This window comes from Oreochromis niloticus, linkage group LG11, assembly GCF_001858045.2.
Source record: "Oreochromis niloticus isolate F11D_XX linkage group LG11, O_niloticus_UMD_NMBU, whole genome shotgun sequence".
Lineage (NCBI taxonomy): Eukaryota > Metazoa > Chordata > Actinopteri > Cichliformes > Cichlidae > Oreochromis > Oreochromis niloticus.
The window spans coordinates 11,059,207-11,083,169 of NC_031976.2; the positions used below are offsets into that span (position 1 = coordinate 11,059,207).

At 40.5% G+C, this 23,963-nt stretch overlaps 1 protein-coding gene and 1 long non-coding RNA gene across 2 annotated transcripts in view; one reads left to right on the forward strand and one right to left on the reverse strand.

Moving 5' to 3' along the window:
• Positions 1 to 23,963, reverse strand: part of LOC100709867 (eukaryotic translation initiation factor 3 subunit H) — a 57,875-nt gene that overhangs the window by 6,531 nt on the left and 27,381 nt on the right. The window contains exons 3-5 of the mRNA XM_003443664.5: positions 18,318 to 18,485; positions 12,612 to 12,711; positions 9,730 to 9,879 (exon numbers count right to left, since the gene is read on the reverse strand). Coding sequence (XP_003443712.1) covers positions 9,730 to 9,879; positions 12,612 to 12,711; positions 18,318 to 18,485 — 418 coding nt within the window. The remainder of the gene's footprint in view (positions 1 to 9,729; positions 9,880 to 12,611; positions 12,712 to 18,317; positions 18,486 to 23,963) is intronic.
• Positions 913 to 9,536, forward strand: LOC112848209 (uncharacterized). Its single transcript, XR_003222207.1, has 2 exons — positions 913 to 4,435; positions 6,205 to 9,536. It is a non-coding gene; the product is annotated as an uncharacterized LOC112848209 (long non-coding RNA).

The window sequence follows — 23,963 nt, forward strand, 5'->3', positions numbered from 1 at the left end:
ACACATAGTAGGGCTGCTCAATTAATCGAATTTTAATCTCGATTACGATCTGGGTTTTCAACGATCATTAAAAATGACTGAGCCGATTATTAGCACCTCCCTCGTGCTTTACTCTCGCGCTGCTCCGTGTGGCAAATCGAGCGCACCTCTCTGCGTTTCGAACATGCGTCACAACAATTAAGAGGACCCGAGGGAAGCTCGGAAAGCTAAGCAGAAGTTATTTGGAGAGGAGAGGATAATGGCTGCTGAAGAAAGAATGCCGTTGGTTGAAAAGAGAGGTAAAACGACTTCAGTGGTGTGGAAACCAATGTTCCCTCTAAGCTGAGCACGTGCGCAATTGCGCACAGGAAATCTGCGTTGCGCACAAAAAAAATCTAACCTGAATTGAAATTAAAATTAAAACTTTAACAATTCTGTTTTGCAGTGTTAGTCAGTAAGTGACTGGCTGCTCCTGTATGGGATTAGAACGATGCCACCTTATCCCATAGTCCAGCCAATAATGCGATTCACATTCGTATATACGCAGCCAATCAACGTCGTTGACAGGCTATGACAGCGTCCTTATGAGCCGACACCGGTGTTTTAGCTAGCAAAGCGGCGTGGCTGATGTGCAGTGAAGCCACATTAATGACAACGTGTACAACCATTGGAGATGTGAGCAGGACAGACGGAACAATTGACGGAAAAAGTGTGGACTTTATACCAGTTTTTAAATTGTGTTGATAGGCCACGTAAAACCAGAGTTGTGATAAAAATATATGCAATGTTTGGTTTTCTTCCTGAATACTATCGTTATTTATATTTACTGCGGGAAGAAACGGTAAAAACGGCGTTTTATAAGGAAAACGCTCGAAAGCACTCTCCACCTGTGAGCAAAAACAAAACCAAAAACCCCCCCACCCTTTCCTATTGGTCGAAAAAAGTACCATGTCGACTACATAACTACGGGAGAATTCAGGGTTACCTGATCCAGCACCAATTATAAGCTTCCCCCCCCCCTTTTATGCCTAAAGCTTTGCCAATAGAGGGTCTTCTACAGATCACATGTTGACACGAGGTATTTATTTGGTTGATTCTCAACTCTTCCAAATCAACTAAAATGGTATAAAAAAATAAATAAATAAATAAGAAAAACCTTAGATGCACATTTCCTTCTTGACACTAAATCAGAAGACAACTGTTCCCATCAAGAATTGACCACTATGAATCTAAAACTTTCCAAGCTTTGAGAAGTCAAAGTCTTTGAATCCATCCCAACTTAATCTTTGAATTCACCTCCTACCAAATTTGTTGCTCTTGAGACCCATGACCTGAAAGTCACCTGTGATCCCAGGTTTGGACAGTACTTAGTACAGGTCCTCAGGACCTTACTTCATGCCCCTCTCCTACACATTTCTGTGATGTCGTCACATCCTTCATGTTTTTCCAATGCTGCCATGCTGACAAGAGTCAAAACAGAGCGCCACCAGCATTCCACTTCCCTCTCGTCCCATGAGCTCCATTTTGAACAGGATTTCTCACTACCGCCTTAAGTTCAACCTTCACAAGACTGCAGCGCTCTACTTCAAGTTGTATCCCTCTTGTACTTCCCTCTGTGGAGTTGTATTGTTTCATTTATGAATGTTTGGGTGCTACATAATGCAGTATGTACTGTGGGAAAACAGATTCTTGGTGTTTATTTAAATGACAGCTATACCCGTAAGAACTGCCAAAGCCGTGTATGTTTTGGCAGTGTGCATACTTGTGCTGATGTAACTGTTGTGTGTTTGTATAAATATGTTAGTGTGTGGGAAGACTGGGGAGCGTTTTGTATGGTTTTAGTTACATTCCTCTCTGCTCTGAGTTTTATTAACAATTTCTAAAGGAATCAATATTTGTCTCTCAGCCCGTCACAATCTCTTTATTTTGTTGAAAGCTACGAAAAAGAGATTACTGACTCAACTTAAATTTTAGCCTAAACCCACTTAAACTCGCTATATCCGCACTGACACCACAGAAACAATCTCCACTGTAACCATAATTGACCTGAGCCACATACATTTCCCATAACAATTTATGCACATTTATTTCATATTCAATTCTTCGGCTTTCTGTACTTCAAATGAAACCCACTCAGTCATGTCGGAGTATTCTGATCCCTTTACTTGTGCAGTTTATAAAATACCCGGTGTTTTCTTTTAGACTTGTTTGGAGTTCTGCCCAGTTATTTCAGATTTTGACTTTTCAGGTCAGAGAATCTTTTTCTTCGACTTCTCAGAGTTCTTTAAATGCAGTTTGACCAACTCCAACAAGGCTGTCTTGTGCCTTTTACTCAGTTGGTCTCCATCTACCTACTCTAGCACAGAGGTCTACATTGAGGGTTGCTGAATGGGCTGTCCTTTTAGCAGGCTTTCCCATTTCGCCAAAGGATTTCTAAACTAGCTGTTGTGGCTGCTGGGTTTTGGTCACCCCTTTGACCAAGGACTGACTGACTCGGTAACTCAGTTTGAAACCACCAGGTGATATTAGGAGTACTGCTAGGTTCACAATTACAGAGGTCACCGTGCTCTAAGCAACACTTAAAAATTTATAAATGGTTTTATACTGTTGCCTTGATCCGTGTCTGGTTGGGCATCTGCAGAGAGTTAGACTTAATGGCTTGTCGTGACACGTACTGTGAATTGTGACTCTCTTATTACAGAGATGTTTTTATGGCAGCCCCTCGTCTGCAATACAACTCCGCCATTTTTGGTGAGCACATAAAAACCCCTCGAACCATTTGCAGAAGCTAAAGCCTCTTGATGGCTTTAGTAGAGGGATTGTCACATAACATCTCCCCAATCGAGGCTTCACTCCAATGGATTCCGGTACATTTTCATAATAGATTGTTTTTATTTTATTGACTGCTCTTAAAGCAAGTCTGGTTCTGGCCTCAAAGTACATTTGACCTGAATTTGCAGTCCTAGATACCTTTCGTTGTTCCAAAAGTCAACACGTAATTCTAAAGGTTACCGTGATTGCGGCAGGCCCTCTAGGTCGTGACCTGCCTGAGGACACATGGTTTGCAAAATCCATAATAATCTCCTCACTTCTTAAAAACATATTTATAAACTTGCATTTATGTGATGTCGTTAGGTGATGTCTTTCACAGTCCATTACTGGCTACCACCTTGTTTTATTTAGTCATTTGTGTTTCCTTTGACTTTAATCTTCCACTTGTATTTATCATTCATTCTCATCATCTGTTATGCATTTTGCATCTTTATTCTTGCAATTTTAATTTTAGCAAAGCTTTAACTTAATTATATCCATTTCCTCTGGCTCTAATGTTTGGCCGTCTGATTTTACCTTCTGAGTATTATATGGCTTGTTTGCCAAAGCACTTTGTAAACTCTGTTTTTAAAGAGGGGCTATATGGCTTACATAAAGCAATAAATGTGCATAAAGTGGTTTTGAATTTTGGTCTGGAGTAATTGCATACTGAGGAAAAGTTTCTCCTGTCACAGTGCTGCTTTGCCTAGAAACTCTGCAAGCAACAGATGACATAAAATTACAGTCCAACACTAAAAATACTGTAGTTCTCATGTTTGAACATTTACAGTTTTACTGCTGCATGCAAGCTCCGTTTTTAGGTTTTATATTAAAGCATGAGCAATATACAGAACAATATATCAGGTCTGCAGCTACAGTGCACACCAGAACAGAAACTACAGGACAATAAGCATTTGCATAAAGTTAAGCAGTAATACATTTTGGAAATTTATGCACATTCTAAAGACTCATCGTGATCATCTTGGTTTAACATCGCCTTCCATTAACTGCAAACACCTTAATTACATTCACATGAAAATATGCACACACTGAGAGAAAATTAATGCAACTAACCACAGGCATGCCGATAATTATATGAACAGTGCTGACGATGATTTATAGTGCTGTTCTCACATGCCTTAACTATCTGTGACACTATCCGTATTACACTGTTGCATCTGCATGAGGCATGCGTTAATATAAGTGATAAAATAATCTACTTAAATGCTTGAATACTGCCCTTTATTTCAGACTTTTAGTCAGAAAAGGCTGAACAAGTTTCAGAAAGATTAAACTACTTAAAGCCATCATGCAAAACATGTACAATTTCCACTAACTTCAAAGTCATTTCCATAATCTGGACTGCCTGAACCATTTCCAGTACAGTAGTGTTTGCCTGTTAGGACTGTTGCGTGATCAGTTTGTCAACCCTCCATTGTAAACATGCAAACTGATGGCCCAGGACCAACTCTCAGCATAACACTTCCCTACTGCGTCCCTCTGACTGTGTCAGAATTGATTCTCGCTGACGAGAGCCCATTTAAAACTATTTCATCAAGCAATATGGTGGCTAATTTGTGTGGTGCGCATGAATAATATATGCGAAAGAATCCATCTAGGATCCTTCAAAACATCTGCCGTTTATGTAAGTGTCAAACGCCTGAGCTGGACTGAGTGTGTGTTTGTGAGCTTTACTGTGTGCCTGTGGTGAGTAAGAGTGACTTGCAATTTACTGGGATTTCTTATCAGTTTGTATGTCTTTTGTCCCTGATTGTGCATTTGTAAGATTTTTGGAGAGCTTATGTAACAAATAAAAAAATGAGAAACTGACAAGTAAAAATTAAAAGGACTATTTTATCAAAGACTAAAAAAACTTCACTCCCAGTCCACAGACTTCCTTTACTGAGCTTTGAGCTTCCAACTGCATCAGTGTCTCGTGTGTCTGATAACTAGTTTAGTGCACTGGAGCATGTTCAGTTTGTTATTCTGTTTTCAAAACCCTGACCATACAAGAAAAACCGCATAACTGCTCCGTGTCTTCTCCAAACACTCGAAAACTGAATGTTACCAGTTACAGAGAGTTGCTACAACTTCACGCTGAATAATGTATCCCACACTCCACGGCGTCTGGCCATAAACTCCACAGGGTTAAATTATTCAGAGGCATCAGCAAGCTTTGCAATCAATCCTGAATTAGAAATCAAAGTCCATCTAGGGATTTCACACCATCGCCGATTCTGTCAAGTTCAATGGAAGCCCGTACAGTGTACAGTAGGAGTGCCTGTGTCTACAAGGTTATATTCGCCCAGGACGAAAGAGGACAAACCTGCATTGTTGTGTGAGCAAAAGTTGGCTGACATTCACTAAAATTGAAAGTTCAGAGGGGAGTTGTTTAACAAAGCTGCCAAGGAAATGACTTACACTCTTAGAATGAGCGTTTTATTCTGATGGAGTCTTTTTAACTGATGGACTCTAGTACAATGTGGATTGCTGCCTTGCGCCGCCAGCGGAATAATTTGTTTTAAAGAGGACTCGAAATAAATCTAAAAAGATTTTTCCCAACGTACGTGTACAGCATTGTCTCAGTTATATAAAAAAAAAAAAAGAAAGAAAAAGATGAATGTTAGCTTTGGCACAAATTTTAAAACCTTATGTGACTGAATACCCTTCTCCATCCCTCACTGCTTCCTGACCATTATCATTATTTCAGTTCCGTCTCCTTTTGAGAGAAGGATCTATTATTGGCTTTTGTTCAAAAATACCTCTTCTTAAAGTCCATCTCGATGGATCAAGTTTGTGTGTCAAGGGTCATATTTTTCTGCAGATCATTTCATTCACACAGACACTTCTGTCAACACCTGCCTCATGACCCTATTTCCAGTTATTTCTCTTCACCTGCATCAGCAGCTATAGCACACAGAGCCTTAAAAGTTCTCCCCCCACTCACTGAAAACTTATCAGGGTAATTTAATATCAGAGAAAATATGTTTACATATTTTTCACCTGTCCAACAGTAAAAGAGTCCAGGCAGGAGGCCAAATACACTAATCAGACAGATACTGGGGGTAATGAACTAAATGGGAAATTTACACATGAGTGAAGACCTTGTAAAAAGCCCAAAATGTAGTTTAGTGTTAATAACACTGCAAACATGGGTATTTCACGAGGGTTCTGGTGGTTGAAAGGCTACATAGATGAATTTACATTCATGCAATCCATCACCACGATCAACATCATCATCTGTGGTAAGAAGAACCCTGTTTGCTGGAGTGAAACTGCACTCTCTCAGCGTTAGACATAGATGACATTGACAAATGGGACCGCAGATTGGAAAATGAGACAAAAGGAAAAACATTAAATAAAACCCATTATCGTTTACTTTTTCTTCTTTTTTTCCCCTCTTTTTTTTTGAAGGGGTGGAAATGAGGAGAAGAGGGTGGGGCTGTCAGCAGAAGATGTAGAGAGATGGGGCGCTACAATCCAATACGAGGGCAGAGCTGTGCAGCAATCTGACAACTTCGGGGAAACAATTTCATCTTGCCAGACATCCCATCGGCGGTTGTGTCGAAAAACCTACGGGGGAGGGCCCTTCTGCTTCTGCTCCGTTTCGGGCGATATCAAAAGCTATGCTTCAACTTCAGAGTAATCACTTGGAAAATGGAACAATATGCAAGAATAGTGAGCCATTCTCCTTCACTCTATTTAGTAATTTGGAAGAAAATTGCTGGGGTTTCTGCCTGCCTCTGTTGGCCATGCTCATGGAACCTCCATGTCTGCCTACATGAGGCCTCATTTAAGTCATGGCATACTTGCGTTTAAGGACACAGTTGAGGAGAATAACAACAACTCCCGATGTGCCTCGCCGCAGTGTGCAAGTGAGCACAGTGTTTCGCGCGCTGCCAGTGTGTAAATCAGCACTTTGAGTCGTTATTGTGCTAATTTCTCACACCTGCCCCTGGGAAGCTTTTTGATTAGCAGCTTCACAGCTGTTGCTCCACTTGCAGCGATTTATCTCCATAAATGATTGCTGATAAATTCTCCTGAGACTGATGCTGAGTGCCTCTGAGATATAAATGCGAGACTTAAAGAGCCAGGCTGTGAGTTGATATGGTGGGGTGATATTTGTTCATATTGTGCTCATTAGTGATGGTAGGCAAAGTTTGATGGCAGGTCCTGCTTTTGAAGACATTTTGGAATAAATAGGCTGTGACATTTAAAATGTGGCATTTACCGGACCAGGTTTTAGAGTGGATCTCTCTATCAAACATCCGATTCCATCCTAAAAGGTACAGGATTGGGAAATCGGATAAGTGGTCAAACGTGCCCTGGAATGCATTTATGGGCAGTGACTGGAACAATTTACAAAACCTCCCCCCAAAAAAGTAGCACCTACTATCTGGTACGATCCAGTTATTTTAAAATAAAGTTTAAAGGAATTGGTTTGATTTCTTGTTCCTTCTTTTTTTTTAAATATATATTCTTCACACCAAATAAAATAAAAAGAAGAAAATAATCCTATTTAAAAGTCATCTCTCGTAACTTTTGCCAGCACAACATAAAACCCCATTATTTCCAAAAGGCTATTAAGGGTGGAAAGGGACACAGTTGTTTATGCTATTAAGGCTGCTGGTGTAGTTTGTCTTCCAGCTTACAACCCCAATTTCAAAAAAAAGTTTTGAAATGTAAATAAAACACAAATGCAATGTTTAAACTGAGAAAATATACTATTTTCAGAAAAATAAATAAATAAATAAGGCCATTTTGGATTTAACAGCAGCAACACATCCCAAAAAAGCTGGGACAGGGCCATGTTTACCAGTGTGTAACACCCACTTTTCTTTCAACAACAGTCTGGGAACTGAGGACACCAGCTGTTGGACTTTTAGCAGAGGAATATTGTCCCATTCTTGTCTGTCTGATTATTCTTGCTCTAGCAGCTCAACAGTCCTTGGCCTTATTTGCCATGTTGCTCATTTCATAATGTGCCAAATGTTTTCAGATGGTGAAAGGTCTGGATCACAGCCAGGCCATATTAGCATCTGGACTCTTCTACTACGAAGCCATGCTGTTATCATAGCTTTAGTGTGCAGTCAAGCATGTTCTTGGTGAAATATGCAGGACCTTCCCTACAAACTTGATGGGAGCATATGTTGCTCTAAAACCTGTATACACCTTTAAGCACGGATGGTGTCGAGCTGCCAATTTCACAGGCACGATGAACTGAGTGCTGATAAAAAGCTGGACGCTCCCTCTGCTCTTCAGTGCAGAGGGCGAGGCATGTTTACAAAATAAATTTGAAATTTGGATTTGTCCAGGTCCATTTTAAATGGTTTAGGGTCAGAGAAGAAGGCAGTGTTTCTGGATTATGTTCATATATGGCTTCATCTTTGGATCATTGAGATTGAACTTGAGTGATTTCTGGAAGTGTTTCTGAACCAATGTGATGACTTCCATGACAAAATCCCACCTGTTTTTAAATGCAGTGTTGCCCAAAGACCTGAAGCTCATGAGCATCCAGCATTTCCATCCCTGTCCCTTGCACACAAACTTCTCCAGATTCTTTAAATCATTTGGTGAGATTACATACTGAAGAAGATGAGCTATTCGAAGTTTTCACACTTTTACACTGAGGAACATTATTGTGAAATTGGTCTACATCTTTATAGATGCAGTTTTTTAGAGTTTGGTGTACATCTTTACTTCTGTGAAACTCTAACAAGCTCTTTTGTTTATGTCCATTCGTGTTACCTGAAATGGTGTTACTACCTAAAATTAGCAATTCATTCCTTTATGCTTTTATTTACATTTTTCCCAACTTCCCAACATTTGGAATAGGGACTGTAGACACTGCGCATCCACCTCAATGTATCTGACCCTTTCCTCACGAATGAATCATCTGCATGTTCAACCATGTCAGAGCCATCTGACCTAAACACTGCAATGCAATAATAAAAATGTAATAATATTGATATGTATAATATCAATAACACATAAATCTATATTATTACACCAAGTAAAGTTTCTCAACTAGTACTAAACCCAAGTATAGGAGATGGAAGTGGATGTAGGGAGATCCAGTATGGTGGCCCTGGGGAGGGTACGCAAAAGGCAGAATGCATCAATAAACTGCTTATTCTTTCTTTCAATCTAGCAGCTTTTGGAACAGTTGAGAAGACACAGATTAATGCCCAAGAGTTCGCTAATGTCAAATCAATTTTAATTTAGAAGTAGCCTTAAGTCATGTCTGTAGAAGCAGCCTGCAAGCTTAAAGAGATACCCTCAATATGGCTTCAAAGCTTGTAAGATGATTTTAAGAACTGCCTGCATTCTTCAGTAGATAAGTACTCAGTGTACTATGGTGACTATGTACAAAGAAATCAAACTAAGGTGACACTTTGCTCAGAGCTGGATTGTATGGGCTGAAAGAATTTCCATCAATAACCACTTTTCCTCTGTTTGACTGTAGATTTTACACAAAGCCTGAAAAGAGATGGTACGAATTGCAGATGACCTTATTGAGCCATTAAGGTGAAATATTGAAAAACGTCCTGCAGTTATGATGTCCCACAGATCTTTTCATTTGCATTGTAAGATTAGCTATTTGTCGGCTTTGCAAACAGGAGCCTTGAAACTTGAAAAGAAACCATAACACAGGGTTTTAAATCTGGGGAATTTAAAAAAAAATAAATGTCTATATACAACATCAGGAAGAAAACCAAAGCACTCACACTGCAATGCAGGCATGAGAATAGATAATAAAAGTAAAGCCGTACTAAAGGTTAGGAAACATATGTTGATAACCCTTCAAAAAAACATGCAGAAAAACTTCCCCTCTTGAGAAAAAACGTGTAGTCCACCAATATCTTATTTGCCTTTTTACAACCGAGGTGTCTGGCCTTGGGCCCTTGTGGTAAATGACTGCATGAGCTCATGTCTGACCTGCTTGAGAGGTTTAGCAGTTCGTGCTTGTCGGCGACCGTGGACTTGTCCTCCAGCTCCCACATTAGTACACTGATAAGATGGGAGTTTTTGATGACGATGGGCACCTCCTCAAACATTTGTTCAAAGCCAATGTTGGCCTTCTTCAAACTAAAGAGAGAAAGAGAAAGAGAAGAAAAGAGGGGGGGGAGACAGGAGGTAAAGGTGAAATCACATTTCTCATAAACACTTCACATTTCTCGTGTGGATTTCGACCATCTTTCTACTTTAAACTCACTCGAAGTGTGATGGACCCAATGATGTGGCTGAAAATTAATGATAATACCCCTGATGCCAAAAAAAAGTGGTGGGGGTTTAAACATCTGATATGATTTCTAAGGGAACCCTCATGGACTTCAGTGCCTGGCCCTGTGTGACAACCACTGTTCTTTTTGTTGTGCTGAATCACAGTCACGGGTTTATACTAACTAGAGGAATTTTTTTTCTATTAGAAACATGAAGTTGTTTTAAAGGGACAGCTACCTTGACACAAAAGAGAGTGAATCAGAGTGGAAAATAAACAACTGTTAGACCCTGAAAGAAAGAAAAAACAAACCTGGCCTTAGCTGATCTATAGCAATTGCGAATACATTTTTAAGTGAACAGACGGTGGTTTGGGGTTAATAGTTGTTCTGCTGGGACTCATTTGCATTCAAGTGTTGAAATCAGTTTTTCTAGTCTGTTCCTCTGCTACTGCTTCTGGCTTCTTTCCAAATTTTAGTGTTCGTTAGCATGTGTTTCCCCTTATTAAAACAAAAGCTGCATTTCAGTATTGTACAATATTGAAAAATATTGTAATGCATGTTACATGTTGACATGTGAAAATGCTGTCATTGATTCAACAGTTCATATTGCCTCCCAATAGCAATGTTAGCCACAGTAACCAGTATGAACTTTGCGGGAGGGCTATTATGCCAAGCACACAAGGCACCGACTAATTCCTGATCAACTCCTCGGGAGCTGAAAGCCGCACCTCTCTCTCCCTCTTTCTAACAGGGGTCTGTTAACACAAAATGGAACTTCAATCTTTGCTTAATGTCTCACATAAATCTAATAACCCTGACTGACTGCCTCGGCTCAGCCTGTCACTCGCACACAGTGGACTGGCTAAAAACTAATGTCTGTATGTGTCTAATGTTGCCTTGTTAGATGCATTGTACTTGTTATGAGATCAATACACTCACTGCATTAATCTGCCGTGTGCAATGTACCAGAAACAGAGATGTTTGGGCTGTATAATTCGTGTCTGTGTGATAAATAGGGATGTGGAGCATCACTGATTTTAAGTTATTTTGAAAGACATTGTTTTATATTCTAAGTAGAACAGCACCTCAGGCAAACTTTAAGAGGGGACTCGGAGGCAAAAGCAAGAGGACAATGCTGCCTCGGGCTCCGAATCGGTATGGGTAACAGCAGTCTATAAGGAAATCCATAATGATATAAACACTGTTTGCTAAAGATTTGGCACAATTATCAATCTAGAGTGCTTTAAAACATTTCCTGCATTCAATGACCTTTTCAAATGCCGCCAGAGTGATATAAAAAGGTGGCTATGAGGAAACAGAAGGACAGCACATTCTAGGCAGGACAAATTGTTCAACCATACTAGACTCTGGCACACTTAATGCCACGCTCTTTCCAAGTCGGGCCCCGCTGGACAAAGCCAAAAGGTTGACTCCACAGGCAGACTAATTTGAAGCTTCAGATTTCGCGTTGAAGTGGACGCTATTGACCACTGCCTTCATAGCCCGACAGACTTGGAGGGCAGTTCAAAGGGATGAGCCTATTCAACAGTCATCTATCCTTGCCTTTCATTTCAAAAAAAGGTGCACAATATATGCAAGCTTATGTAACATCAAATACAGCAACATGAAAGAGGCTGATTTTTTACTGCACATTGTAGCAGAGGGGAAAAATGAAACACTTTTGAAGTTTTGCATCTTTGGAGGGGGGTAAAAAATGTTATTGATATTCAGATTTCTAGTCTATTTTGGAAATAATAGGATAGAGACAAGATTGTTGTAATGTGGCGATATTGTCCTTTCCTGCCCTGAGCTGCCCTCTTTCAATCACGGACTTATTGGGAACACTGATAGCTACAGATTGGGGCTATAATAAATCATAGGAACTAATGAAAAGCTGCAGAAATGAGAAGGATCCTGACTCTGGGCCAAACACAGTGGGTCAATAACAGAGTGGCTGGCAGACACACACAGGTGGCGAAATACAGAGGAAATTGGGAGAGAGGGAAATGAAATGATGCAGTTAAATTGCCGTACTGCCTGCAAATACGCTTGCTTTTAGTGGATTTCAAAGTGTATATCTAAAGATTTTTAACAGACAGCCTGCGGTGTTTCTCCACTGGGCCGTTACGCTCGCATTTGTCCGAGCGTTTGCGCCCTCGTGCGTGCGTTTATGCATGCGGGAGATGGTGGACCAGGACAACCCTGAACTGCCAGAAAAATAGTCCCCCTCATTACGGACGTTTTTAGCAGCAATTTAAAAGCAATTACGAAAAGCCTTGGGGTCAGAAAAAGTGTAAACATGGTACATTTGTTTGACGGGCAAGGGCGAGATGATAAATCATCATCATCAGCATCCATCTCCAACTGCTACTAAATGCCTCCCCTGTGGATGCAAAGGCCATATTTGCATCCATTGAATAAACAGAATTAGAACTGTGAAAAACAATAATAATAATAATAATTCTCAATTCCTATAAGCAATAGCAGCTCATGTGTATACATATAGTTATCTGTGAATATCTGCATTTCTGTGTGCGTATGGTCAACAAAGTAAAAGCAGTAGTATCCTGCTGTGTGTTCTGGTCCTGAATTACTCACCCCTCAGGTGTGAAATCTTTCTCTTTGCAGATCTCCATGAGTTTTGGGGTAAGCCTGTAGGCTTTGAGAGACAGGGAGCCTTGAGCCGTCTTTATGGGATCTAGAATGAGACAGAGGTGAGAGCTTGATTTAAAAAAAGAAGAAAAAAAAACTGCACTAACCATCTTAAATCATATGGGTTGCAGAAAACAAACTCATGGTTTTCACTTTGCCCATTTCAAATAAATAAATCAATAAATAAAACATTGCAATTTTGGACTCATTTTTGTAGATTCATGACAGCTCTATTTATTGGACACAGTTGATAGTTGATCCCAGAAAAATCTGTACCGCGTAAGCAGCATAGTCATTAGCAAACATAGATTCCTTTCACGACTCATATTTTTATATGTGGAATCCTGAGAGAGGGATTGTTTTTCTTTTCTTTTTGATTTTTTGCCCCCTTAAAGACGTGAAGTGTTCACCCTGAATACAGTGATAAAACAGTGATGTTTCAAAATGTACAACATGGACAATAATCTAGGATGATATCCAATTTTTCAGCACTGAGAAGCATAAAACCCCTAAATTTTACAATTTTCATAAATGAAAAAGCCTAATGATTAATTTTCAGAGAACTGACAGGCTTGCCTTGCTATTAAGCCAAAGCCAAAGTTAAGCACTATATTTGCAAAAGCAACTTAGCATGACATGTCAACAATAATAATTAGCTTCCTTTCCATGCATGGAAAAGAGTGGTGTGTCTCTGCACTGTGACCGCCATCATCATAGGCCACAGTAGCTTAATCATAATGCACAATATTCTCCTTAATAACTATGAAATGTGGTTTCCAGCAGACTCCTTTTTACAGCTCTACAAAGAAAAGCCACAGTTTACAGATTAATACAGTTACACTTTTTTTTTGGCTCAGTTTATGTCCCCAAAGTGAAAATATGAGGAACAAAAAGGTCCTGTTAAAAGCGTCTCATCTGCAGATAAGCCATTATAACAATGACTCGGGGAATTTTCAGATTCCGTCAGTATGTCCTCTCCCCAATTTTGGGGATGGAAAACTTTATTCTTGTACTGGCATACTAAGTAGGAAAAAGAGGAGCACTTACAAAATTGCTTCTGTTATAAAAATCAATTCAACACTAAAATCAAGTAAAAGTAGCAAATAAGAAAAAACAAAACAAAAACAAAGTTCACTTCCTGTTCATACTACCTGCAGAAAATGGGTCTTAACTACATCCACCTTTTTGCCTACAGCTTAGCCAGTTTTATAAAAGACTGACAGTTCATGTGGTCATCTCCACTGAGAGTGGTTGTTAATAGCAACAGTTCACTAAAGATAACCATCCTATACTCACAGGAAGCCTGTTGGCTTAATTAACATTTTGCATGATCAAGCCTGAAGCCCCAGGAGCCTCATGAATTTGGACACAGAACCTTTATCTTTTCTGTACCAAGTGGTACACACATGACATTATACATCAGTTCTGTTGGTCAATATGCAGTAAACTGTTAGACTTTTGTCTTTATTTCTGCAAATGCAGAGAAGGAAACTGCACAGAGCTGCTGCTGCTTAGCTCTGCGTTGGTCCATCTTAACCTCTTCAATTTTTCACCTCATGTAAGACCATCACTGCACTGAACACATTCAAACAACTGGTTTAACAACCAGCTTTAACTCTGTGCTGTCACTGGACAGAAGCTATTAACCCCGCCAGTTGGCCACTGGATTGATTCCTTCATCGACGTAAAATGACCGGTGAGCTAATAAAAAACAGAACAACAAAAAAAAGAAATCAATTTTCTTTCCCTTTGACTTTAAACAGAGATAATGTCAATTCCTTTGAGGCACTGTGATCTGTTAAGCGCTGCATTATTGACTGACATTAACAGCGCACTCCTTTGGAATGAGAGGACACTCACCACTTGGCTAAATGGCTTTCTGGGATGACTGGATCAGAGGGTTACATGTTTAAAATGGTCAAATTTAATCTTTGTCAATACTGGGTCTCTACAGTCTAAAAACAATACAACCCAGGAGTAATGCTAAAGAGACAGAACAGGGCAGGGAGCGCTCCTCGACAGTCAGCATTACTTAAACCTTGAAATTCAAGTTGTTTTCATTAGCAATTTCCCTGCACAGAATACATTTATTTTCCTAAATCTGCAAAAAAAAATTTAAACTACAGTCCTCCACGGCTAATAACATCATGGAGAAACTCGCAGCTATCCAACAGGAGACTGAGAGACCAGTGTCGGAGTGTTAAAAGCAGCTTGAAATTCTCATGAGTTGTTTGCAAAAAGAAAAATCACCATCATAATGCGGCTACCCCTTCAGCGCCAGCTGTGGGCTCAAGGCTGGAGCTGAACAAAAACTCCCTGATAACGACTGTGTTGAGACTGTTCCTTCCCATTCCATACAAGGCCACCTGGGTTGGCTGGAAGACTGTTTACTTAGCCTGGCAGGGCGAAGGACACTGTCTCAGCTGAACTATGGACACGCACACACATACATATACTGATACTGATAAGCACTCACTGACGCATCACCCTCCCTACCCAACGCCACCTCCAACGCTTACCTCCCCTCTGATGTGGACATCGGGTCAGTTGGAGGCGCAGTCGAAGATTGCAGCGGTCCCAGATCAGATGTACACGCTGGAACACTTTCCCATGTTGCTTGTCTGTGTTTATTGTGTTATGGTGTGTTGATATCTGTGCATTCCTGTATTATCCTTTTGTGTTACATATTTCGATGTTTTTTTCCTCGCTACCTGGCCTGACCTGTCTCCCCAATGTGATGTTTGTATTGTATGTACGGTCGGCAAGGTCTGTCATCTCGGTTGTGGGCAAAAGACTTGCAACTGACAAATCAAGGCCATCTCATCTCATCTCATCTCATCTCATCTCATCTCATCTCATCTTTATTGTCCGACTCTAGACTTGAAGTAACTGGATAAACTGTGAACAGTTTTAATGAAAGACTGCATTAAGTTCAGTGAGCTTGTGAGTCTTTTTGTGTCACCCTGGCTTTACTTTTATTTTTCGGTTCATAAACCTGAGGGAGAAAAACTCTGTATATTACAGAGTGAGCAATACAGACAGAAAATACTATCTTGACACAGTGTGGCATATTGACAGTGTCTATATTTGATTCTTCAGCTTAGAAAAGTTTAAAGTGTTTTTAAGGCTTAAAAACATATTAAAAAAAAGAAAAGAATACAAAAGCGAGAGTGAGGTCCATGTCCTAAAAACTAGTCTGTAATGCCTAGGGTCCACACATCTACACCCCTGCCTTTGCCTACCGGCCAGCTCAATCTGCAGCTCGCACCAATGCCTGCCTCTGCAAAAGGTGACCCCACAGGGTAGCAGATCCATGTTAGTTTTCAAGCCTCATGGAGGCAGGCCTGGCCGTCAGATGCTCGCTGGTGAGGTTAATCACCTCTAAACAATCGGTTTCTTTAGAGTGTTCTAAATTGCTCACTGTCCGATCCCAACCCTGTGACAAAGGCCTTAGGGGAGCCTATCATGGGTTACTGCCCTGGACAACACACTTACCTGGATCACATGGACGCACAAATGACACGCCCTGGCAATTTGTCAAGGGCATGTCGAAAGGAGCCAGCTGAGGTGGTTCGGACATCTAGTTTGGATGACGACTGGGCACGCCTGACTGTGCGTACACCCCAGTGTAAAACCAGAACCTGCTCAAGTGACTGGATTTCTTATCTAGCCTGGGAATGCCTTGGGATCCCCCATGAGAACTGGGGAACATGGCTGGGGAGAAAGATTTCTTGAATACGCTGCTTAACCTGCTGCATTCACAGCCTGACTTCAGATAAGTGAAAGATAATGGATGGATGGATAAAAGAAAACAGCAGCACTCTGACAGGAACGACGAAACGATCGCCATTATCATCCATTTCATTGTCCACTTATCCATGTAATGTATTAATATGCTCCCTCTGAACTTGGTGTGGCAATAAATTTCCATTTATTTAGACACTAAGAAGTTAACACTTCACTAAGTAGTGACAGGTTTTCATTTTCTGTCATGTTTTGCTGTCATTTAAATCCTTACACCATCTGGGGTGGTACAGCATTTCCGGGGAGCATTTAGAGGCTTTTACTGTGAAGCAGGTGAACCCACATAATGGCTGTTGGTGTCATGTTAGCAGCTACAGGCTACATAGTTAATCCAGTCTTCTGCGAGCCCACCCTTCCCTCACAAGAGTTCCAGACCACAGCATCAGCAGAATTTATTGTAAGGTCAAAAGCCAAAAGTCATCTCCATCTAAATCTGTAAGATGGCACTATTGCAGATGTGCACAGAAATAAAAACTCTCTATAAATAATCGTCAGTCTCCTTGATGATATAGACTTGATGACAATGCAGAACTTGCAGAAATCCATCTTGAAACAAAAATCTAATTCCAGGCACATGACGCTTAGAATTAGATTGTTTTTTAAACATCTGTGCTTACCTCCACTAATCTGTTCCTACATCTGTCAGACTGATTTATTGCTGAGTTTCTAAAAGTGAACCGCAGCAAAATATCTTAAGACTTCTCAGTGGCAGTCCTATTCTTGGATACCTATTGATTAAAGAGACTAAATTTGACATGTGGTTGTTTAATCATGGCAGAAACCTGAGTGACAATGAAGCATAAATGACTGTAATCAACTCTCTTGTAGAGGCACCATTTTGGTCCAAGAGAAAGAAAACAGATAATGACCATGTTTACTGAAACTAAGCAAGCTTTTCTGCTTTCAGGCCTAGGGTGAGTGTTTTGATGTTGCTGTGTTTACTTTATTTCATGAGGACTCAGCAGTACTTTGCGGAGCTAACTTTACTAGAATGACTTTCCACCAGCATGAGTCTCTTTCATTACTGGTGGCCTGTGAAAGGCTTGAATGGCTTTAGGACATGTGACAAATACAGCAGTGGATCCCTTCTCTCATTTTGGCTTGATATCACATTATCAATACAACTTTTTTTCTTTTTTTTTTGAAGTGACAGCAGCAGACAGCCCAAGATTTATATGAACCCATCAGACCTTTACCCCGATGAACCCATTCTGGCTCTTAAAAACACACACAACATAAACTTGAAGGGGACCTATTATGCAAATTTCCAATTATATTCATTCTTGAACCCCACTAGGGCAGCTTTACATTATTAAAGGTTCAAAATAATTTGGCTTATCCACTGTGCGAAATAAGCCATTTCAGCTTTCATTCCCCTACTTTAAGGCAGATTTCTTCTCATGGGGGCTTTTACACTCAGTCACGGCTGTGGACCTGACATATTAGAGATACCCACTCTCACTGACATCATACGGAGCAAAAGGAAACAAAACATCAGATATCAAGTGTTTTGAACAGTCTGAGCTTTAGGCTCAGCTGCCCTTATTCTTTAAATGTTTATGCAAATTTAATATGATCATCCACCGTTGTAAAAGTGTAAGTATGAAAGAATATAAGAAAAAGTATAATAAGTAAATTATACTTAAATTGATGAATTCCTAATTTAACATCTATACCATGAATCTTTTTTATTTATATTCATATTCTTTGTAATGTTCTGTCTGTTCATCTATAGTAAAATATATTTGATGTTTTGCCAATTTCTGGTCTTAACTTGCAAACAAAAGTAAACAAAATGATTTTTTTTAAAAACAGTCTTTACGTAGTGTTCTGTACGGGACTACTCACCATATATGAGTACTACTGACTCCTCAATGGCGTGCTGGTAGCTGAACTGAGAGTCGAGCAGCGCTCGGCTGACAAAGGAGCCATAGTAGGTGGACTGGTACCAGCCCACATGCAGATGGTCAATGTTGACGTGACGCAGAGAACGCATCATCTCCATCTGGTACTGGACTAGAGGCAGAGAAAGAGGAAGAAATGGAGAGGACGGGAGGGGAAAGTCAGGGAAATGGGACAAAGAAGAAGGAAAAAAAAAATCAGTTCACTGAAATCAGCTTTTTTTTTTTGAAACTGTGAATATCTGTTCTCCATCTGGAACTCTACATGGCGTATGAACAAGGGGAGGGAGTAATGGGAGAGAGGAGATGTGAGAAAAATGATAAATATGGTGAAGCAAAAGAGCAACCAGGATGTGAAGGACAAATGCAATGAAACTGAGGAAAAACCAAAGCTTCATCTTCTGTTATCAAGTGGCTGTGGTGGAGATTTTTAAAACAAACATCAGCTGGGTTCACCAGTCAGCCTTTCATTACTTATGTCAGTTAATACATTCTACTAGGGAGAGAACGGCAGGACAGAGACACAGACAGGCTTAAGCTACCAGAGAGAAGGCTAGATGCATTTCGGGGAGAGCCATTTCATTATGGCAGACACATCCTAAGGACGCACAGCCACAAATACAAACAACCTGCCTCACTGGCTGTAAGTAACAACCAAAGCAAGCAAGCAAAACAGTATCTCTATGCAGGCTGGCTGGAGGAGGTTGATAAATCAGTTTGTGATTGGGCAGCTGTGGCCCCCTAGACCCCAGTCTGTAGAGCACATCCTTCTCCTACTGGGGCTGTTAACAAGAACAAACTGGAGAGGTTTGAAAAGAGGCATGGGTGAAAAGCAGAGAGGGAAAAAAATAGAGCAAAGCTGGGAAAAATGAAGGACACTTGAAATGGAGGGAACGTGTTAAAGAGGGGAAGTGGGATGAGAGGGAACACACGAAGAAAAAAAAGGCAGGGAAGAGAGGGAAAAAAAACCTCTTCTTTTTTCTTTAAATGGGTGAAGTTCTTTTTTTTTTCTTCTGCCTTATGGTCAGAATTTGACCCCTGGCAGGTGAGGTTATGTAAAGCAGAGATCAGCCAAAATCAAAATATATTAACATTTCATTTGGTTGTAATTAGCTGACCTCCAAGAGTTCATGGAGTGTTAAAAACACTGAGGTTTCAGAATCACTAAAATCCAAAGCAATGCAAGGGACCCCATCTGATTTGCATTAATCTCAAGTTTTCTTGAAGCAAACCTCCCACAAACCCGATTCTTGCAAAACAAAGAAAATAATCAATCAAATGTTCTCCTTGAACTGAATTTTAACATTTGGATTGGAGCAGTGGATGGGAACAGACCCTTTTCATGGCCCCATACAGCAAGGATGAACTGCATGTAACAGTCTATCCTTTAAGTCTTCCCTTTTATTTAGTGATTGACATGGTCAGTGAGACAGAAGGAAGCAGAGTAAAACAGGGGGAGGAGGATGAGAAAGCAGGAGAGAAATAGAGGAAGATGCAGTATATGAAGAGTGAGAGAGAAATTGGGAGACTGTAGCAATTCTGGTACACATCATAGGAGGTGGTGGGGGTTTCAGGTAGCATCTGCAAGTGTGTTTGTGTGTTTCTAAAATGTGTCTTTTACATTCAAGTTTTTAATTCTGACTGAGTGGTGACAAATAAGAAGTAGGTGAGAATTAAAACAGAGTGGGAGAAAAGGGTAACAGGAGAAGCAAAAAAAGAGAGCGTGAGGAAAGGAGGGAGTGATGGTGATGGACGGATAATAAGTCTGTTGGAGAGTGGCTCTGCTCGGGGGCTGGCTAGTAGCAGACTCCAAGACACACAGAGCTCAAGGCAGCCTGCCACCTAAATACAGTATCTGTCTGTGCACTTCTATACCCATCAGTGTGGGTACTTACCTTTTAGGCGCCACTGAGGCATGCACCAGCCCGGCACCCTATCATTAGCAGGGAAATTGTGCACAAAGCGATCTGTCTCTGATGCAAAAGGTAAAGGCTGGGTGATTGACAACAGAGGCAGGAAAACCAATTGGCCATCCCTCCTCCCTAACTCAACCCCACCTTCATTCCTAGTTCGCAACTCTAATCTTCGTTGGTGTCCAGCTCAATCGGACTTTGCTTTCAGCACATATTTCCGTTCATTCTGACCGTTTTGCAGATTTAAACAACAAGTGGTGATGATCTCCTTAAGTGATGGTTTAAGAAGATCAAAAGCTGCAAGCGAGAGCTGAACGTGTTGGCGCGACACCACTTAAAACGCCCCGTTGTTCAAAGCGTGACTTTACACCATCGTGCCTTGCTGAATGTTAAAACGTGTCACTATCAATCACTCGTCTTGGATTTCTGTCAAACGAGTTGATCTATAAGGCATTCAGGACAACTTCAAAGTCTGTGGGTCTTTCTGCAGTCGATATTACAGTTTAGATTCAAGGGTGGATGTCAGCGTTTTCTTTAAAATGAAAAGGTTGGTCAAAAGTCTAAGTATCCTTGAAAAGCATTTACAGGGAGGTTCTTTTTAACAGAGGAGCAGAAATCTAAGACTCAAGTGAAAAGTCACTGATCTTTAGAAGGTTAAGAAATCATATCTGAAGTACTCAGAATTTCAAAAGAGTGGAGCAGCCTCCATAAAGAAAGAATCGCCGTCTCAATAGTGTCTTTCCCCCCGTAGCTTGTAGGACAAACTGAGCAGCAAAGAGGCAATGGGGCACAGAGAAACAAAGGGACAACCATATATGAGACTCGGTAAAAATGCTTTAACTCACTGGGTTTGTGGTTCTGATTCCTCAGAATTATTATTCATATTTGGATTGATATACTGACTTCCTTCAAGAATATTGTCATTTTTAAAAGTTCTGGAACAATATGAATTATTCCCACTAAAACTTCAACAATGTGAGGCATGGGCAAAAAAACCCAAACCCAAATCACAAAAGGTGAAAGTCAAATAATAAAAATGCTGCAGAAATAAAACGTGATATAGCGTTACTGAATCTGACTGACATTAGTATTCAGCGGATATTTTTTTATTGGCCTTCTTTAATTTTAATTTGAACTTTTTGGGGATGTTTTTTTCTTCTATTTTGTACAATTTGAATGAGTTTCCTTTGTGTTTGTTACATTTCCATAATTTGAAAATACATACTTAAATAAAACATGCACCACTGCAAGTGATAGTGAGGAAAAACAAAAATATATTTATTCCAGCAGATTATGCCGGCATGTGATTAAGTCTGTGTATTTGAATACTCTTAATATTAAAATGACACCATGTGAATGTGAATAAGACTGCCGTGCATTCAAACTAATCGAAGTTTACACCAACTTCACACTGACTGACGTGTACTCTACTCAACTGGATGACACTCAGCTTCCACACGAAACTCAAGCAGACAGGCCGCCTTGCAAACAAACTCCTACCGGCTGTACTCAGGTCAGAAAGGAAAAAACGAAGAAACAAAGACAGAAGACACATGAAGAAAATCAACTGTCTCTTAGCCTGAGAGCTAAAGTGAGATTCGGGGGCGAGAGAGACAACCAGCCAGTGGCAGGCCTGCAGAGGCATCCACTACAAACATCTAATAGAAAATACAAGAGTCTTGTAATGCCACAGGATCACTACCTTGTTTGTTCATAAACCCTAAATTACAGCTGTGGGGGAAAAAAAAAAAGAACAACAAACAGCAAAACAAACTGCGTGGCATCTCAGCTGTGTCGACTCAACACTGATTGGAAGTCATAAACCTCTGGAGATCTTTCAATCTGCCTGGTAAGGTAGGTGCTAAAAACAATTATTTTTATAGTTATATAATCACCAGTAACAAATTAACACTTATTGATGAGAAAAAAATAGTGTGTATGCACTTACAGTGAAATTCTGTGTTCGTTTGTATCGACTGATACCGATACCAAAACAAATCTCTCTCTACATCCATCTATATTTATTTATCTATCTATCTATATCCGCTGATACCTGTTTATCTTCCCTATTTTTGTATTTTTCTCTATTATGACACAAGTATTCTTCATCACACTTTCTCTGAACCTTTACTAAGGGCAAAATCGACGTGACAGCACAGATAAATATCATTCGCTGACACCTGTAAATGCCATCTTATTTGCCAATAGTCAATATCAGTCAACAAGCAAGACAGATTGGTACATGCTTGGAAAACACTGACACACCCCCTCCCCCCCCAAAAAAATAAATAATGAAAGAACATTTTACTCTGAGTGGCCAATTGATTATCCGGTGCCTATTTTTGATCAACTCACTGACTGACATATTGTTTTATACCTAAAAATGAGCCATAAAGTGATAAGAAGTCAAAGCTACAAACACATCAAGGGACTCGAGGTTCACACGCAACAAAGAGAAGCTTTTGTACTTCCCGAATGTCAAAACAGGAAGAAAAAAAAAAGGCTAGAGTAATCTGACATGAATAATGTTCTCTGTTCTTTCAACTACCAGTGCGCCTACTTTACTTTTACCTTCAATATAGTGCTTACTATAGATGCCCCGCAAAATGAAAGAGGCAGCGTGCATCATCTACAGGCTCACAAGTATCACGTGGATTAATTATCTTGAGGGTGCACACACATAATAGATGATCGTGCTCTTTCTTCTCCTTCCTTTCTTTATCCACCATGGGTGAGACTACATTTAGTCGTGCTAAGGAACAACAAAAATTCTACTTCACTGGAATGGAGCTGGAGAGCTACTCCAGTTAATGTGGACTTTTTGAAAGAGAGACAGAAAGAGGACTTCTTGCTCCCCCCTGTTGCTTTACTAGGGAAGCTAGTAATATTCTGTGGACATAACAGCAGCATTAGCCCAAGAACAGCCAATTTAACAATATCATCAAGGCGTGGAGGTGGGAGCGTGCCCCACCATTTGCTATTCCTCACTCATTTCTGCTGCCCTGCCGCCTCTCCTATCAATCAATCTGGGTGTGAGGCCAGACGGGGAATGAGTCTGTCCATTCCCTTAGTGCTGCTTGATTGTGTGTATGTGTGTATTTAGACAAGAGACAAAGTGAAAGTGTGTTTAAAGGAGTATGTGAGGAACTGTGAGTTCAACAGAAAATTGAGAAGGAAATAGGATGTGATGCAGAGAGTAAAAGTGTGAGATCTGGAAAGGAAAGTTTTTGTGTGTGAGCAGGTGTGTGTGTGTGTGTGTGTGTGTGTCTGGAAAAGGAAAGCACGAGACGTGAAGCTTGAGGATGGACATGCCGTATGTATGTATGATAGACTGGAAGTGTTTATCAGTAGGGAGCAAAACTCCTTACCTTGGGGAGCAACATTCAGAGTCATAATCAACAACGCACTACCATGTGTGTGTTTATACGTGTGGGTGTGCGTGTCTCTCTGCCATGAACCAGACAGATAGTCCATACTCTAATACTCAATGACACAAGAGGTGAACTGCGTCGGACCTTGCATGCTGCTGCAGGCCACAACATCTCTGTGCGGGCAGCAAGATGTGTGTGAGTGTGTGTGGGTCTCTGAATGTGAGGCTGCACGTATCTGCGTGTCACAACACATTCTAATCACCACCTTGACAGGCTGACAGGGCCTTGCCTGGAAAGTCTGTTGCGGTT